At 41.9% G+C, this 17958-nt stretch overlaps 1 protein-coding gene across 1 annotated transcript in view; it reads left to right on the top strand.

Annotated features, from left to right (window-relative positions):
* LOC112553602 overlaps positions 1-16677 on the top strand; it is a 66175-nt gene extending 49498 nt beyond the window's left edge. Inside the window, exons 12-16 of the mRNA XM_025220944.1 lie at positions 4958-5149; positions 9407-9514; positions 11094-11187; positions 13493-13530; positions 15657-16677. Coding sequence (XP_025076729.1) covers positions 4958-5149; positions 9407-9514; positions 11094-11187; positions 13493-13530; positions 15657-15805 — 581 coding nt within the window. The 3' untranslated portion in view covers positions 15806-16677. The remainder of the gene's footprint in view (positions 1-4957; positions 5150-9406; positions 9515-11093; positions 11188-13492; positions 13531-15656) is intronic.
* Positions 16678-17958: the final 1281 nt, after the last annotated feature.

The following is a 17958-nucleotide window of genomic DNA, read 5'->3' as shown; positions in this document are numbered from 1 at the left end:
TAGACTTCGGAATCCACTACAGCTTACTACAACTGTAATGAAGTCAACTTAAATTGTAACATTCAACAATACAAAAAGGAATGAAAAGTCAAATTACACTTGTATTATTATTATCATCATCAATATTATAAATCGTATAGCGAGATAGCATTACTTATGATGAATAAAAACAAAGAAAACGCAAAGATAAACCAAGTAACAAGGACTGAGAGTATCATGATTTTCAAGACGGCGAGCAGGGAAATAGCACTAAGAGGAAAAGGTGGGAAGGGTGTGACAAAGGACTAGCATGGTATAGACTGGTATTAAGAGTCATGTTTACACAAGAGGTGTGTGTTTTCAGTGCACGTGTAAAGGATTCAATAGTGGGAAGGTGGCGGGTATGGAAAGGTAGAGAGTTCCAATGTTTGGCTGCACAATAACTAAACATCCTGTGGCCATATGTTGTTGTGGTGACAGGAAGAGTAAGGAGACGATCATCAGACGACGAGCGGAGTTGTGTAGTTGAGATGTAAGGGAAGAGCAGTTCAGAGAATTATTCAGGGCAGGAGCCAGCAAGCACGGACAGTTTGTACTGGATGCCACAACGGAAGGGAAGCCAGTTCAGATAACGAAGGAGAGGAGCAGTGTTATATTTTCCTAGCTCTAAGTACCACCAGAGTTTTGTACTTTCTGAAATTTATGAAAAAGGTGTGCAGAGCAGCGTGAAAAAAAAAAACATTGCTGTAATCAAAACCTGGAAAAAACAAACACACAGACAAGTGTTTGTAGCGTGCTTACAATGTGACGGATGTCTTTGATCTTACGGAGCTTATAATGGACCAACTGACAGACAGTTGTGACTTCTTTATTACAATAGGCAGACTGACAGGAAGCCGTAAGTTGTCTGTAATATGAGACAGACAGCTGTAACTTGTCTACCACAATGGTCAGACTGACAAACACATGTAACTTATTTATCAAGGTTCATGTCTGCAGTGACAGTAAATCTCAGATTCCTGACCGATGACGCAAAGGTGATGTTGCTTTCGCCCATCTTGATGTGATCTTGCGGACAAACGAGCGATGAGTGATTGCTTCTTCTCGAGCACAGGAGGGCTTCCATTTTTATCATCGTTGAGTTTAAGTTTGTTTGTTTGTTACCACCCAGCCCTTGAGGCCTTGACATCGCTGACACAGACTTCTATGGCGCTGATAGCAGAGTGAGATTCAGCCGGTGGAGTGGAGCAGTACAGTTGTGTGTCATCAGCATGTGATTGATGACAAACGTTGTGAGAGTGGATGCAAGATGAAAGTGGCTTCACATACAGAATATACAGAACTGGGCCGAGTACTGAGCCTTAAGGGACACCACAAGAAAGTGGAGCAGGGCGAGATGTTTGACCAACAACAAAGACAGTCTGCATCCTGTCAGTGAGACAGGAGTTGAACCCCGCTAGTGCAGGTCCAGGAATCCCCTACAGGGTGTGTAGTTTATGAAGGAGCAGAGAGTGGTCCATGGTGTCAAATGCAGCAGACAGGTCCAGTAGAGTTAAGGCAGAAACATCATTATTGTCAAGGGCAGATAATATGTCGGATTTCAGTTTAATTAAAGTAGTTTCAGTTCTGTGAAAAATATGCTGAGCAAGGGGATGAGCTGGTGCTCCAGTAAGTAGCCCACAGCTGTGTCTAAACTACTTTCTCTGTGACCTTTGAGAGAAAAGACAAGTTGGAAACTGGTTTAATTGAGATCAAGCGTAGATTTCTTAAGAAGTGGCTTCATCAGGGCATTTACTAAACAAAGATGGGAAAGCACCCGATGACAAGCTGACATTACAATGTGTGTGATGAAAGGAAGTAAAATATCTAAACACTCAGGAAGAAGACTTGTGGGTATTGGTCTCACTGGCAAGTTGTTGGCTTGGCTTTCAGAGTAATCGCCTTTATAACAGCATCAGAGACTGGCGGAAATTTGGCCAGACAGCATCTCTGGAAAACATCACAAGAGATGCTGTCAGGCACCGATATCGAGTCCAAGGATGATGGAATGTCGGAAATGTTAGCAAAATAATCATAGTCACAGAACACTTGTGACAGCCGTGAAGCAGGACAGGCAGTGGGCAGCGGCATGGCCTCGCTAATTCCAGTCATTCGACTCAGATGTTGAAAAGTGTCTTGGAGGAGGAGCAATTATTTATTTGGGCGTGAAGATATGATGTTTTGACCTTGTTGACACATTTTGCAAGGCTTTGCGTGGCGACCTTATGACCTTATGTTCTGTGGATGGTGAGTCCAGTCTGCTGCCACACACGCTCAGCTCGCCGGCGAGTTCACTTCAGGTCACGGAGCTCAAGACGGATCTGCCAATACCAAGATGCACAGTTGGCCTGGAGCATCAGACGTGGAGACACGGCATCGTCATCAGCAATAACTTTACGCAAAACACATTCAAGCTGCTCAACAGAGGGAGGCTGGAGCCGATGATGAGAATTTGTGACGAGAAACATCAACTGTCTGCCCTAATTAGTCATTAGGACTAACAGTGCAATTAGTGATCTGTTTTGTGAGTGGACTGCAGCACGGACTGGACGAAACGTGTACAACAGTACTGACATTTAGACATCGTCAGGATAAGACTTGTTGTCCAAGTCCACATTGACATCTCAGAGGCGGCTCTAGAATCGGGGCGGCCCTGGGCAGAGAGAGAATCGGTGGCCCCTTCACCCGCCAGTGTCACTTTGACTATTGTACTAATACTAATAATTTATTAAAACTGATGAGACATTAACTTGTAGGAGGACTCGCCCACAGGCACTAGCTTTGTTTCTGTATGGGCGTGTTCGTAACTTTCAAACCAAGTGGCGACCCATGGTATTCTCATTCCGGGAGAAAGTTATAATGCTACATGTAGCTTACTGCTCTGACTCTAGCAACATTAGTAAATATTAACAAGAAACACAATGTTTTTCGGCCAGCTGTCGTTATTTTCTCTGTTTTATATTCTATTCAATATATATTGGCTTGCCGCCCCTGGAATTTGGGGGCCCTGTGCAGGTGCATGATACCTGATGCCGCCCCTCATGTTGAATTTGACAAGTTTTCTCAGAACGTCTGGTCAGGACTTTTACAAGACCGAGGAGACGTTCACGCTCCCCGACTCAATATAAATAGAAACCACCACACGAATGAACAAACAAACACAACAAAAGACTTTTCCATTCCCCCTTTGTTGACATTTCGACCTTTCAACATGACTCACACTTAGACACACGCGCCGATCGCTTGCCTTTCGCACCTTCCACTCTCCTTCATTTCCTCCGTAACGCTGAACGCCTGTCACCAATACAGTGAAGGTTGGGTGTTATGGATTCAGTTCTCGTCTCGGGCACGCTGTTCTTTCTCTGCAAGTGGCATCTGTTTACAGGGCTGACTGCCTTGCCATCATATAGTCTTAGTTGCTGGCTCGGTGTAAAACACCATTCCTCCCCCTCCATTTCCTCTCCCTTTCCCGGCTAAAATAACAGATTTGTGACATCTTTAGATATAACAACGCCGCCTGCACGTGTAGGACGGGGGAATGATTTCAGACACTATCCCAGTGGAGTGAGATGGACACACGCTGTCGCTGTCAGTGATGCTGAAAATTTGGAGGTGGCGATCTAACTCTAACTATACTAACTCTACAATGCCAGCACTTTAGTGACTGTTGTGCTGACGTCACAGACCGGGCGTTGAAAAGCCCAACATGGAGGCGAGTGTTGAGTTGTAGTAAGGGGGACACATGGCAGTCTCCTGGGTTAGCTAACCCTAACCCTAACACCTTGTTGATTTGGTCGGTGGTGTTTCCAGCTGGTGTTACGGGTGATGACATTAACTGGTTCACTTCAATCGTGCCGATGCTGATGCTGATGACGAGTCAGAGAATCTTTACAATGGTTGTGAATGTTCAAAGTACCAAGCACGCAGTCCTAGGGAGTGTTCACGTGGCGAGTTGTGGAGAAACAGGAGCCAGTAGAGAGTGGCCCACGTAGAGAAGCTCTCACAGTGCAGTCGTGTCAGATGCAGGTGACGAGGAAGATGCTGCAGAATAACGACGAGCAGCAGACGAGGTGGTGGATGTTGTCACAGGACGTGTTGGTGACGACCAGTGCGGTAACGACGGCTTTGAATCCGTTGTGTCAGTGGCGCGTCAACATTCACAGAATCATAGTAAAGGCAACATTTCCCGAAGGTGTCAACTAAAGATGTGTAAGTGTAAGTGTAGCAAGGGCTTCAGCAACACTAACTGAGCTGTCGTGTTTAGTGAAGACTGTTAGTCCTTAACCCTAACTGAGCTTAACACTGAGCTGTCGATTTTAGTGAAGACCTGTTACTCCTTAACACTAACTGAGCTGTCGTGTTTAGTGAAGACTGTTACTCCTTAACACTAACTGAGCTGTCGTGTTTAGTGAAGACTGTTACTCCTCAACACTAACTGAGCTGTCGTGTTTAGTGAAGACTGTTACTCCTCAACACTAACTGAGCTGTCGTGTTGTAGTGAAGACTGTTACTCCTCAACACTAACTGAGCTGTCGTGTTTAGTGAAGACTGTTACTCCTTAACACTAACTGAGCTGTCGTGTTTAGTGAAGACTGTTACTCCTCAACACTAACTGAGCTGTCGTGTTTAGTGAAGACTGTTACTCCTTAACACTAACTGAGCTGTCGTGTTTAGTGAAGACTGTTACTCCTCAACACTAACTGAGCTGTCGTGTTTAGTGAAGACTGTTACTCCTCAACACTAACTGAGCTGTCGTGTTGTAGTGAAGACTGTTACTCCTCAACACTAACTGAGCTGTCGTGTTTAGTGAAGACTGTTACTCCTCAACACTAACTGAGCTGTCGTGTTGTAGTGAAGAGTGACACAACTGTCTACGTGGCGTGCGTGCATGCGTGCGTGCGTGCGTGCGTTTTGTTGTTGTTGTTTCTTATTTTCTCAGTGAAATCTCTATTTGGAATCAGAGTGCTTCTGGATGGTAAACAGCTTTACTATTCCGAGAAACCAATGACGAACCCAACTGAGGTGGCTGCAAATGATCTCGGTCAAGTTGTGAAGCTGCAGCGAGAAAAATTTCAGGACAACAAAGAGTGGGACGATCCACTATTAAGGATTTGTGAAGTTGAAGTTTACAGTAAGTACAATGTGTCAACTATGTGAAATTAAATGATATTTATTAAATGTGGAGTACAGAAAGGTACAGATCTCAGATCTCCCTGTCCCTTAGAAAATAGAAAAGGGTTTAGTAGACTGGTGGTGGTAGTGGAGGGGGTTACACGCCACCATTGCTTCGCTACATTTCGGATTCTGGATCAACTTGGACTGAAACCGGATGTTTTGTGAACTGTTGTGCACGTCCTTTGTGTTAAGATGATGCCTCTACCAGTTATATCTGTGTGTGTGTGTGTGTTGAGGTGATACATCTACCGGTGTCCAGACACTTAATCCCCAGACACTTAATCGCTTCATCCTTAAAATGAAATTTTAACTATAAAAATTATGAAGCCAGTGAAAAATTTAAATGAAATTCAAATAATTATTTTCATATAAACATCACAATAAGTTTTACAATTAAAATACTTTAACTAATGTTAATTGTAACCCTTTATTTATACCTTCACCGTTGCGCTGCTTCAACTGTCAGCGTGATGGTCACGGGGCGAGCTTCTGCAAGTCCCAAGCTTTCGCTGCGGTGGTACAGGCCATACGGCAACTGATTGTTCTTAAGCACTAAATGTTCAAACTGTGAAGGGTCTCATGTCCCTTCTTCTAGATGCTACTCCAAGTGGAAGGAAGAGGCAGCCATTCAACGTGTACGTGCGGAGTCTGGCGTCTCATACGCCGATGCTCGTCGTCGTGTAGTGGGCGGCTCCTCCGGAGCACCTACTTCAAGCTCCATTTCCTACTCGGCAGATGTCGCAAAACGACCATCCACCTCTGTGTCTATCCAGACAGACATGCCTCCTCCTCCTCCTTCTCCTCTCCCCCTCCTCCTGCAAGCCGTGGTGGCAGCCATCACAAGCATCTCAAGCAACACAAGCATCACAGTCCAAGTATCCCACTTTACCAGTCAGAACACTGCACGCCAGCAAACACGCAACACGAAATCACCAAGGAACAAGAATACCACACCGCAGACCGACAAGAACACAAAAACAAAACCAAAATCGCCAGAAAAACCCACTACTCAGCAGAAAACATCTGGGACTACCACAGCAGCACCAATCCCTGTTTTACTCGCTTTACTCCTCTTGGCGAGCAGGTGATGGATGTGGATGAGTGATGTTTAGTGTCGCCTTCTCCATCCCGCCGTCCCCTGCCTTCTTCTTCTCCCTCAGTTACTGTGGGGCGCTCTGCGTCTCTTCCTCACAGATAAACTAGGTCTACAATCCTTCAACGGAACTGTCGAGGGATCCGAGCCAACTTTGAAGAACTCCGATGCGAGCATCTCCTTTCTCTCCTAGCATGTGCAAAGAAAAGTACATCATAAGTCATCCGAATATTATCCCCCATATATTTACCTTTCATGAATCCATAAATCACCTCCGGTAGCACACTTTGTAATCGTTAGCAATACATGCTGAATGCAATCTTATAGTCTACATTATACAGAGAGACTGGCCTCCAATTTGTAATAAACTGTTTTGGTTTTTGGTCTTTAGGTAAACAAGTAATTATGCCTTGCCTTTGTGAGGCTGATAACTGGTCTTTTTCAAACCCTTCATTAATTGATCTAACAAGATAAGTTCCAATGTCCACACAGAAGATTTAAAAAAAATTCAACAGTAAAACCATCTAGCTGCAGTGTAACAAGGCCCTCCAAAGATTTTGACGCTTCAATAGTTAACACAGGGGCATCTTGTAGCAGGCTACTTAGTTTGATATCATCTACTGGTCGAAATTTGTACAGTTCTTCATAAAAATGTTGGAGTTCCTTTAAAATTTCATCTTGATCCATAATAATGTTTCATTTCCGTTATCCAGGCAACCCATGGATTTATTTACATGTCAACATTTCTTTTCTCCAAATTGCAAAAGTATTTTGTAGCTTGTTTCTCCTTCTAACCCTCATCCATTTTACTCTAGATCTCATAGCCACACCTTTCATCCTTTTACTTATTTCTTCTTGCTGCTCTTTTGTCAGTGAGGTTAACCCAATTATTTCTTCTTTCATTTCTTTCATTTGCATTTGAAGAGCTTCTATTATTCTTTTTAAATGATCGTTTTCTTTTCTTAGATCGAAGATAGTGCTCGATAGGAACTCAGTTTTGTTGTCTATATGTTCTGTTAGTGAGCGATGTTCGTCCTCCACTTGCTTGCACAAAACTTCAGTAACTCTTTATAAATTCCCCATTCGGTCTGCTATCTCACTGTTTGTAATGTTAGCAGTCGGGAAAACTTGGGTCTGAGGGGTTTGTCAGTCGCTTCATTGAGATGTAGATGTTTGACTGATGTTGCCTGTCCTCTCTCGCTGTCGTCTCTCTCTTCCTTCCAATTCTCCAGTCTTCTGCCCGGACGTGCCCAAAATACTTTCGCTAGTGCTGGTTACCTAGTTTTTTTTAAACCATTATTGATCTTTTTTTTTTCTATCTTCAAGAACAGGAGTAACAAACACCACAGCGTGGCACCACACTGCTCAGTCGCCCTCTACTGAGGTGATCACAATGCGCCGTACAGCTAAACCAATGTCACTGTCCTGCCCCAGTTACTATTTTCTCTTACAATAATTTCACTGAAAAAAATTATCCATGGAATTTTCTTAGACACAATATACAGACGTTTTATCCCACATGTGTTGATCCATCAACTCAGACATGAGAAGTTTTTTAAAGTAAATAAATACATTCTCTGACACCGAGGTACAGACGCGTTCTACCTCCGCCATGACCATGACTCACCCCCCGCCCAACTTGGTCCTTTCATTGTCATATCTTTTAATGAAGGCTTTATTAAGGGTGAATGAGTCTCTCCACAAAAAGGTGTAATCATATGCAACACTGAGATTTTATGTGTATCGATGTCTGAGTGTAGAGTTGACAATATGTAAGAATTTTTTTTCACATTCTTCACATTTCATCTCCACCGTCCCCTCGGAGTCCATGTACCCTTATGGAGTCTCTTCGAGAGTGTTGCTCAAGCAAATTTGTCTCTTCTTTCTGTTCTTTTGTACAGGTGGTTAAGGCAACATTTTCTTCTCTTCATTCCTGGATTTGATGCTGATGTGTTCCTAAAGCTTTTTTTACTTCATCGTTCTCTTTTTTAAGTTCAAAGATGCTGCTCGCTAGAAGCTGGATTTGGCTGTCGATATGTTTTGTTAGCATATGTTGTCCTTCAACTTGTTGCCTCAACACTTCAGTCGCTTGTTGGAGGCTTTCTGAAAGGTTCACTATTTTGTTGCCTGTAGTTGTTGCAATGGGAGAAGCTTCTGTGAGTAGGTCTGTCGGTCGCGAGACTGAGGTTTACTTTTTTGAGTCACGTCATCTGCCCTCTGACACTGTCGCTCTTCTCCTCCTGGGGACCCTGAGGTGTTTTGAGTGGAAGTGCTCAACAATACTATCGTCGGAGCTAGTTCCCTGTTTCCTCTTTCCTTTGGTCGTTTTTTAGGGGCCATCTCTTCTTGAATCAAAAGAAAACAGACAACACAGACGTACCACCACCACCGCCCAACACAGTTCGGTTGCTTTCCACAGAAGTGATGACAAGTCACCGGACAGTGTCATCCTCAACTGCAGAACTTTCTGATTAAGATTTTACTCATTTTTTTACAATAATCGCGTTGAAAATCCATCGAAAGGAACAATTTTGACGCAAACTACAAAACAGTGACCCCTGAAAGTGTTTAATTCACTCACACAGGCTGGAAAGTTTGTTTTTTAAATGAATACAGACATTTTCTTCACACAAAGGCACAGACACGTCACAGATCATCGCTCACCCACCCACCTACCCACCTGATAACTTATTTAACTTTTTAATTTGCTTTTCAGTTTTGATAACTTTTCAACTTAACCTAAACTTAATCATCTTCTGCTATCAGAGCTCGAGTTACGAGCGCTTTACGCTACGACATACAAATGACACGAGCTCGTATAGCGAATTTCCGCTCGTAAGTAAGAACAAAATTTCCGCAAATGTTTGGCTCGCATCTCGATTTACTAGTATATGGGTTCACTCGTATGTAGAGGACTCACTGATCTGCAGTAAAAGCATTTCAGATAAACCAAAATCAACGGGTCAACATTGAAGCTTACATTTACAGAATGCATTCATGCAATGTGTCATTTGTACTGAGAAAACTAGTTTATGTAATATATATATAGTTTAGTTTATCCTTTGAGGATCAAAGGGCCGCAAATATATATATAGTGTTTTTGTCTTTCTGTATCCATAGCCTGTCGGCCAGGATATTACGGCTCTGACTGTCAAGGAATCTGCGAAAGGCCAGTCTGTGAGAATTTACAGATTTGCAGTCCCCTTGACGGGTCATGCCCACAGGACGGTAAGTGTTGGCGTCACACATAAATTCTGTTGGTGATTGAGGTGCGACTATACCGAGTAGCCTGCTGTTACCGGTAGCAATACAAGTTTTCTATCCCTAGCCACTGTAGATAGAGATTGCTATTTGTAAATAACATAATTAACAAACTGTAGAATTGTAAGCTTAATCAGTTACCCAGGCAAAGTCAGGTGTAAGGCATCCCCTCAAAACCATTGCCCAGAAGCTGTTAGCAAAGGAGCAGGCAAACTTCAGAGCATGGAGGAGAACAGTTGAACGATGTTAACAGTCACATCCTCAGAGAAAAACATCTACAACACCAACACTTCATCGACTCTAAAAAAAGGCGTTCTACAGAGTCTGGAACGAGAGGTCGGGCATGTGATGCAACAATTCAGCATCTGAGAGCGGCTCTCTCCAGTTATCCAAGCGCTGGACAAGAGGTCAGTAAGTGCAGTACTACTGAATAACCAGAATGGGAACTTTCCTTCACACATTGGAAGGTATTGTCAAGCCTGGCTCCTGTGGCCAGTACTGTTCCTGGAAAACTTGCCATAAACCTTCTACGACCACTACACTTCTATTTCCATCAGCTGTGGGCAAATACACAAACTCGCACTTTGCAGATGACTTAAGTGAATCTGGTGACGGGCATGAACAGCGAACTACAAGACCAGGAGACAATGGTAAGCGTTTTAAAGCAAGTCCTTCTGTTGTATGTGCTGTTCAACATTTCGCAGGAAAACATCGTGTGAAAGACTTTTCACAACCACCTCCGTGGGAAGACTTATTAAACTTTCGCTTTGCAAAAGACGTTGACCTGATTGGCAGGCAGCACAGCGACATGCAAGACCTCACAAAAAGACTTACAACGCAGTTGTATAAGGGATGGAGACAAGAAGAAGAAAGTCACAGTTGACACCAACAGGGACTGAAAACAGAGATCTACATTAATAATGTACAACTGCCAAGGTCAGTAGGTTTAAGTAGTTAAAAGCTTGCCTTTCCAATTCAAGTATCTGCACGGAAGAAACTGGCATCCAGATAACAAAAGCAACAGCAGCAGTGACCACGCAGGACAGAATTTGGCTCAGCTGCAGCAGCAGCATCACGAGGTTGACCACCACACACAGGCTTCGTACTCCCCATCCCACTGTACGACTCCTTGCTGACTTCCAAAACACAAATCCAGACACTCGACACCAAGAGTTTAGGGAAACACTCATAATCTTCCACATGGGGCACAAGAACAACGATTTTGAACGAAGTGTGGTCGTCGCCCTCGTGGGGTGCCAGGAACCCCCTTTTTGCAACAGTGTAATGGTAAGTGACCAAAGTGATTAATTTTAAATGAGCAATTTTGAGCTCAATTACCAAAAACATCGCTGGTTGTAGCCCTGAGCTCAGAAGCATAATTGGTAAAAGTCTTAAGGTTTATGTCATTATGCTGATAGCAGCCAGACTGATCTGTGATAAAACGATATGAACTACCAAAAGTCAAATGGCCTGAAACTAACTCAAATAAAAGAAAATTTACTCAGTGTTGCTGCTCACTAGGAACTTAAAGTGAGGTTTGTTTCAGCCCCAGTTGCAGAGCTTGACTGTTCGAAACTGATCATTGTGGCGGGCTGCTTTGTCCACGTTCTCGTCGTCGCACTCTGCATTCTTGCTGCAAAGTAAGTTTTATTCGATGTGTTATAATATGCGCAAGTCACATCTAAAATACCGGAGTCACGTATCAAATACCCGAGTCACGAATATGAACAGGGTACTACGGTCCTTATAGGTACTTACAAAGTTGGTAGATTTGGGGGCGAGTAAAGGAAGGCCTTAAAATGCATTTTTTAGCGAATAGGTCCTTATAAATTGTGGCTGTCCTCTTTATAAAAAAAACAGAAGTGCTTATTACTCCTTATTTTGTGTAAAGTGTGTTGGCATTATTCTTCTCGCACTCCACTGTTCAAAAACTCGTCATAGTTCTGTCAGAATGTAGGGGACCTGACTATTGCTGTTTTCAAAGGCAAACTTCTAGAATTAAACCTCAGAATGAGTTTCACTCGGGGTCGATGGGAGAGAGGTGGGGAGACTTGACAAGTCAGATAGAAGCTCTTAGCGAAGCGTGACTACTGCTGTAACCTCACCTCCCTCGCCATTGCGACTACAAGGCTACATTCACACGCTCTGTGAACACATATCTGTTCACAAAGTGCTATCCTTGTATTGTTTGTTGACATACCAGTCAGTATTATCATCATCGTATTGTGACAGGTAATCATTTTTAGATACTTGCTTTAAAATCTATGTTATTGCGAGTACGAGCACTATTTTAAATTGCCCCTGGGATACTGTAATATACTGTATTTTACAGTAGTGTATTGTATTGTACCGTAATGCACTGTATTTTACAGAAGTGTACTGTATTGTACTGTAATGTACTGTATTGTACTGTATTTTACAGAAGTGTATTGTATTGTACTGTAATGCACTGTATTTTACAGAAGTATACTGTATTGTACTGTAATGTACTGTATTTTACAGAAGTGTACTGTATTGTACTGTAATGCACTGTATTTTACAGAAGTGTACTGTATTGTACTGTAATGTACTGTATTTTACAGAAGTGTACTGTATTGTACTGTAATGTACTGTATTGTACTGTATTTTACAGAAGTGTACTGTATTGTACTGTAATGTACTGTATTTTACAGAAGTGTACTGTATTGTACTGTAATGTACTGTATTTTACAGAAGTGTACTGTATTGTACTGTAATGCACTGTATTTTACAGAAGTATACTGTATTGTACTGTAATGTACTGTATTTTACAGAAGTGTACTGTATTGTACTGTATTTTACAGAAGAGCACTGCATCGTATTGTACCCTAATTTTAATTGAATTGAACGTAATTGGAATTGAAATGTCATTGCTCTCCAGAAGGGATACTATAGTGTTTCCGTAGTGAGTGCTGTGTTTAGTGATCCAGATTTAGAAATACCTTTTTAAAGTAAACTTGTGTAGAAAATGTTTTCTACTTTTGTTGTCTTTAGTGTGTGTAGTTATTAATGTTGGGGTAGGTTGATTAGAAGGGACAATAGGTCATGAACGGGTCAAGCGGGCAGCACATCAGCCGGCTGACGCCCCACCCGTCTGGCTGGTCCATTCAGCAACCGGTGGCCAGTCAGGGGCTAACAACAACACCTGACGTATGGCCAGGGGAGACAACTGGATAACAGCCCGACCCCCTCATTGTGCAGCTGAAGGCCGGGTACCGCCCAAGGCGACCAACGCCCCTCACATATTGTGTTAAAGTTAGACCCTTGCTAAAAAGTCCAAGGTCACCGGGACGAAGATATGCCCACCGGAAGGGAGAAAGGGACAGAGTCGAAACAACTAGAAAAACTTTACTTTTCCGGGCGGCTGGCTAGAGAGTGGCCACGACAGAGAGTCCGTCTTGTAACAGACGTAAAAAGGGTCCAAGGGACTTGGAGTTATATTATCATCTGTGGTGAGTGTGTGAACTCCAACTTGAGAATTAGTAGTGAGCTGTATCTTTATGGAACTTAAACGTCATTGGACTTTGTGAACTCTTACATGTGGACTTTGGTGAGCGTGTACTCTGTGGAATACGAAGGGACACCAGAGAGATAAGTGTCGTAATTCATTTAGTAACTGGATGTATGATATGTATATATTTATTCATGTATTCCTAAAATTATATTCTTTAATTATTATCAAGAGCTGCAGTGAATTTGTTGTAATTAGGCGTGTGGGCGAATGTATGAACGAAATAGTTAGCCATTGCGCGGCAGGGCCTACATTGCAGTCCATTACAACTTGACCATGGCTATGGCCAAGCAATCACAAAGTGAACATGGCTTTAATTGCATCCTTAAGTCATGTGTTACACAGCAAAAAAAAAAAAAAAAAAAAAAGCATACGATGAAAATGTTAGTGTGATATTACTATCTGTGATTTTTCAGGGTTCTTCCGAGAAAGAAGAGGTCTGGCACTAAACCAGGTAAGCATCACGACTATGTTATCATAGATGTTTTGTTTGCACATCTGAAAGTAAATTTCAATATACATATATTAAGCAGTGACTACCATATGCATTGTGATGTACTACCCCAGTCCACCCAGTCCACCCAGCTGGCGGGAACGGATACCTGACTCCACAGAGGGCTGGGGAAGGTATCCTCTGACTCAAACTGAAACTAGTGGTTCTCTGATGAGAAACAAGATATTGCTCATTATAACCAGTGGTGACACTGTGCTGTTTGCATTTTGTACAGGTATCGGTGTTTGTATAATGTGTGTGTGTGTCTTTGTTTGCAAGCAGTGGTGACGGTAATGGTGTTTGCATTGTTTATGTTTAGTTAGGTCTACGTATGTTGTATGTGCGAGTGGGAAAAGAGTGTAGGGGCTGGTGTGATGATGTCAGTACTGTTTCTATTCTGTAGGTGAAGTTAGGTATAGGTATGTGTGAGAGTGAGTGAGAGTGTGAGAGTGAGAGTGAGAGAGAGAGAGAGAGCATTGATGTCTGTACTGTTTGTATTCTGTAGGTAAAGGTAGGTTTAGGTAGATGTGTGTTGTGTTTCCACGTTTTCCTTGTTTATTATAAATTGAACAAGCAGTGATCATATAGACGCATTAGAAAAGTATCAGAAGTATGATGTTGGAGATGAGATTCAAATTTTTTATTCTTTAGCTGATCAAAGTAAGCGGTGAGAAATTAAAAGTTTTGAGATGTATTTTTGAGCAGCGATGATTAAGTAATCTTTTTCTAAAGGAGATTTCTTTTAACAGGCGACACAGTCACCACTACCATATTTAATGATAATAATAACTAATGTATTCATATCGTGACGTCATACGTTTCTATATGTACACTGATGTCTGATGAAGTGTGGTCTCTGCACAGTAGTGTGTGTGTTTGTTTGTATTGTCAATACGTGTGTGCTGTTGAACAGATTGCTGCTGGCCGACGTCCAGCGAGTGACCGTTGAGTTTGGTGACTGTGAGTGTGTCTGTGGATCGTTGATGGCCGAAAGTGGCGGCACTCGACACCTACTGCTTTTAAATTTCATCGTGACATGATCACCAGATCATAAGAAAAAATATATAAATCATAATAAATAAAGATTGAGGCATAATTTTCAGAGGATTCTGACTGTATCTCATTTAAGAACAGAAATCTATTGTGCAAACACAAATACGTCATCAAAAGTCTTCTTAAATTATTTATTAAAAGCACTTACAGTTGTTAAACTGCGGGCATTAATGATATGCCGCTATGTAAATTACTCAATATGCTGTATCTATGTACAAATTCTCAAATGAAAGTAAATTGCTTTTTTTCTCTTAAAACGCTCCACACGTGCTGTCCAGTTTTTCTCACTCACAAAGGAAGATGTCAACAATTGTATCCGACATGTGTTCTGTCAGACACGACCTAAGGTGGACTAGCAGACATGCAGACTGTGTCGGACTTTGTACTCAAGTCTAAGAAGCAGGCTGTCACACTTTGCTTTTGTCCTTTTGCTTTCACTCTGTTGCCCACTTTCTCAATTAGGCGACAGCAGGTAGCTGTACGTGAAGACGGCTTTGTCATATTCAGAGCTTCTCCATAGACTCAAATTATTCTTTACCTATGTCAATAGTCCAAACCGCGTAGCTCGTACAAACGCTAGTCTCTGTCTTCCTGTTTTTACATCAAGTACTTCCAAGAAACAAATCTCTTTCTCTGATACTTACCTTATGACATGATGCTATTCCTCCATGCTCCTTGAGCAGAGAATGGTAATCAGTGTGTCCTTGCACGGTAAGACTAGATGACGTCTCCAAGCTGACAGTGGATTATATATATAGAGAGAGGGAGAGATAATGGTTGACATCTGATGTCCCTGTCTCTTTTGATGGGTCCATGGTTTATCTCAGAGCTTTATATGGTAAACCATATTTCTAATAGTAGTCAGTGACGGATGATGATGATGACGATGATTGATTGATTTGATGATGACGATGACGACGATGACGATAGCGATGACGATGACGAAGCCGGACTGACTGACCCTCGCTACACAAGGCCAACACACCCTACCTTAGCTTAGCGCCAAATCAGTCCGTTCCTTTTTGTTGCTACAGGGAAGCACCAAACAGATAAAGACCAAACTAAAAGTGATGATGAAAATAAAGAAGATAAAGGTGATGATAAAGGTGAACAAAGTAGTCAAGGCGGTGAAGAAGAAAAAGAGGGAGCATCATCTGTCGAAGAAGCTGAATCTCAGATGTAGAAGCGATGGTACAATCCGTTAAGTCCGCTGAGAAGACGTTTTGCTGGTAACAAGCTAGAACCTAGTTGCAGACTTGTCCACGTCTCTCGCAATGGCCGCTGCTTAGCACCGTGTTACACTTGATTTCCTGTTTGATATTGTGCTCATATACGTGGCATATTTTTATTGTTATTTTATTCACTCTTTGATGAATTAAAAAAGGTTTCACTTTAAGTTTACTTTTTTCTAAAGTAACCAGTGTAAGTTTATCATTACATCTTTTGCTTCCATTCATGCTGCGTTACTTTATTCACTCTTTGTTGAATTTAAACATGTTGCCCGTTCTAAATTTCTCTAAAGCAATCTAGCAGAAATATTTGTAGATCCCTAGAAATGCTCAGAGCAAACACAGTATTAACCATCTTTAAGCAGAAGACAGGGAGAAAGCCCGAGAAAAGAGCCGCGGGTAAATAAAAGAAAGACAATGCTATGAGTGAAAAAATGTTGCTTTGCATTTGTGATTATAAGATTTTTTAATTTGCTGGTTTATGGAATTAATTTATAGTTTGAAACGTTTTGTAATGTAAGTGCTGTCAAACGATTGTATACATTGAAATAAGTTTGTCTTCCTTGTAACATTTGTAAGAGCTTGGCTTTGCCTCACAAATGTTGACACTGTGACTTTTTTAATTGAATGTCTGCTTTTTCTCCTTTTGACTCCTTTAAAAAGGATGACCAACACATGGATAGATGACTAATTTATTGTTGTTTTGCATTTGTGATTATAAAAGTTTTGAAATAGTTTGGTTATTGAATTGACATCTTTAAAGGTTTTGTGATTGAAATGCTGTCAAAAGGTTGTATACGTTGAAATAAATTTGCTTTTATTGTAACATTTGTAAGAGTTTGATTTTGGCACACTTATATTGAGAGTGAGACTTTCTTAATTGTATGTCTGCTTTTTCTTCCTTGGACTCCTTCAAAAAGATGGCCAACACATTGAAAGATTTATAATTTAAGTACTATTTACTGTCAAGAAATATTGATGATGGGGATGATGATGAGGATGGATGGATTGAGTGATGGATGATGATGAGGAGGATTAATATTGATAATGGATGGATGATTATAGATGATGATGGATGGATAATGTTGATTGATATTGACGATTGATGATGATTTTATATTTCATCGAATGCTCTGATCACACGAACAAAAAGAACTTCAAATAAAAGAAATCGTTCCTTTTCTAATCAGCACAAACACAAACACCAACATAATTGAGTCTCTACTACTAGCTTAAAATTTTACTAACCTTATCTCTCGATTCTCACAACATTTGCAGGTCTGTATATAGCAATTAATGAGAATATTGACCTTTTGATTAGCATATTAACTCAAGCTGTTTAACCAGCACCAGCATCATCGCCAACACTAACGGCTGCTTGTAAACAACGAATCAAACCACTTACGCCTATCGAGTGGAGACATAAGTGGTTTAATTAGTTGTTCACAAGCCACCGTTGGTTGACTCCAAGTATGTCCCATACTAAAGATGGAAATGACCATTGTTTACTTTAAACGTTGCTGTGCGCGGCCTGTTGGGCATGAGAATAATAAGGGTTGTGACAGGGCTTCTGCTAAGGCTAAATTCTTTGGGGTCACAGGGACCCCTTCTTCAGATTTCTTAGGAGTCCCAGGCTAACTCTAAGGCAGACCTGGGCAAACGCCGGCCCGCGGGCCGGATCCGGCCCGCCTCCTGTCTCTGACCAGCCCGCCTGCTGGCCCGCCCGCCAGTAAATATACAGTATTTGGTAAAACTGAGTTAACTATATTAGTTATAGTCCGGCCCTCTAGAACCATTCTAGTTTCTCATCCGGCCCCTTGGGAAAATTAATTGCCCACCCCTGCTCTAAGGGGTCCCTTTACAAAGTTGAAAAAACCCAACAAATCAACTACTTTGTTCAACTGCCTTTCAGGCACACAAAGCACTGTAATGTCTAGTCAGAAACTGCGAGATTTCTGTGCCATGAAGAGGGAGCAAGCATCTGTGATGAGCTTATGCTCACTGTACTTGGGGTGCTCATTTTCTTTACGTTTCTGAGACGATGATTTTAATCACGCTGTCAACGAAATCTTGGAAATAGGTTCATGGAACTCTTTCCGGTAAGGGA

This window comes from Pomacea canaliculata, linkage group LG13 (assembly GCF_003073045.1).
Source record: "Pomacea canaliculata isolate SZHN2017 linkage group LG13, ASM307304v1, whole genome shotgun sequence".
Lineage (NCBI taxonomy): Eukaryota > Metazoa > Mollusca > Gastropoda > Architaenioglossa > Ampullariidae > Pomacea > Pomacea canaliculata.
This window is presented reverse-complemented; position numbering and strand designations above follow the sequence as displayed.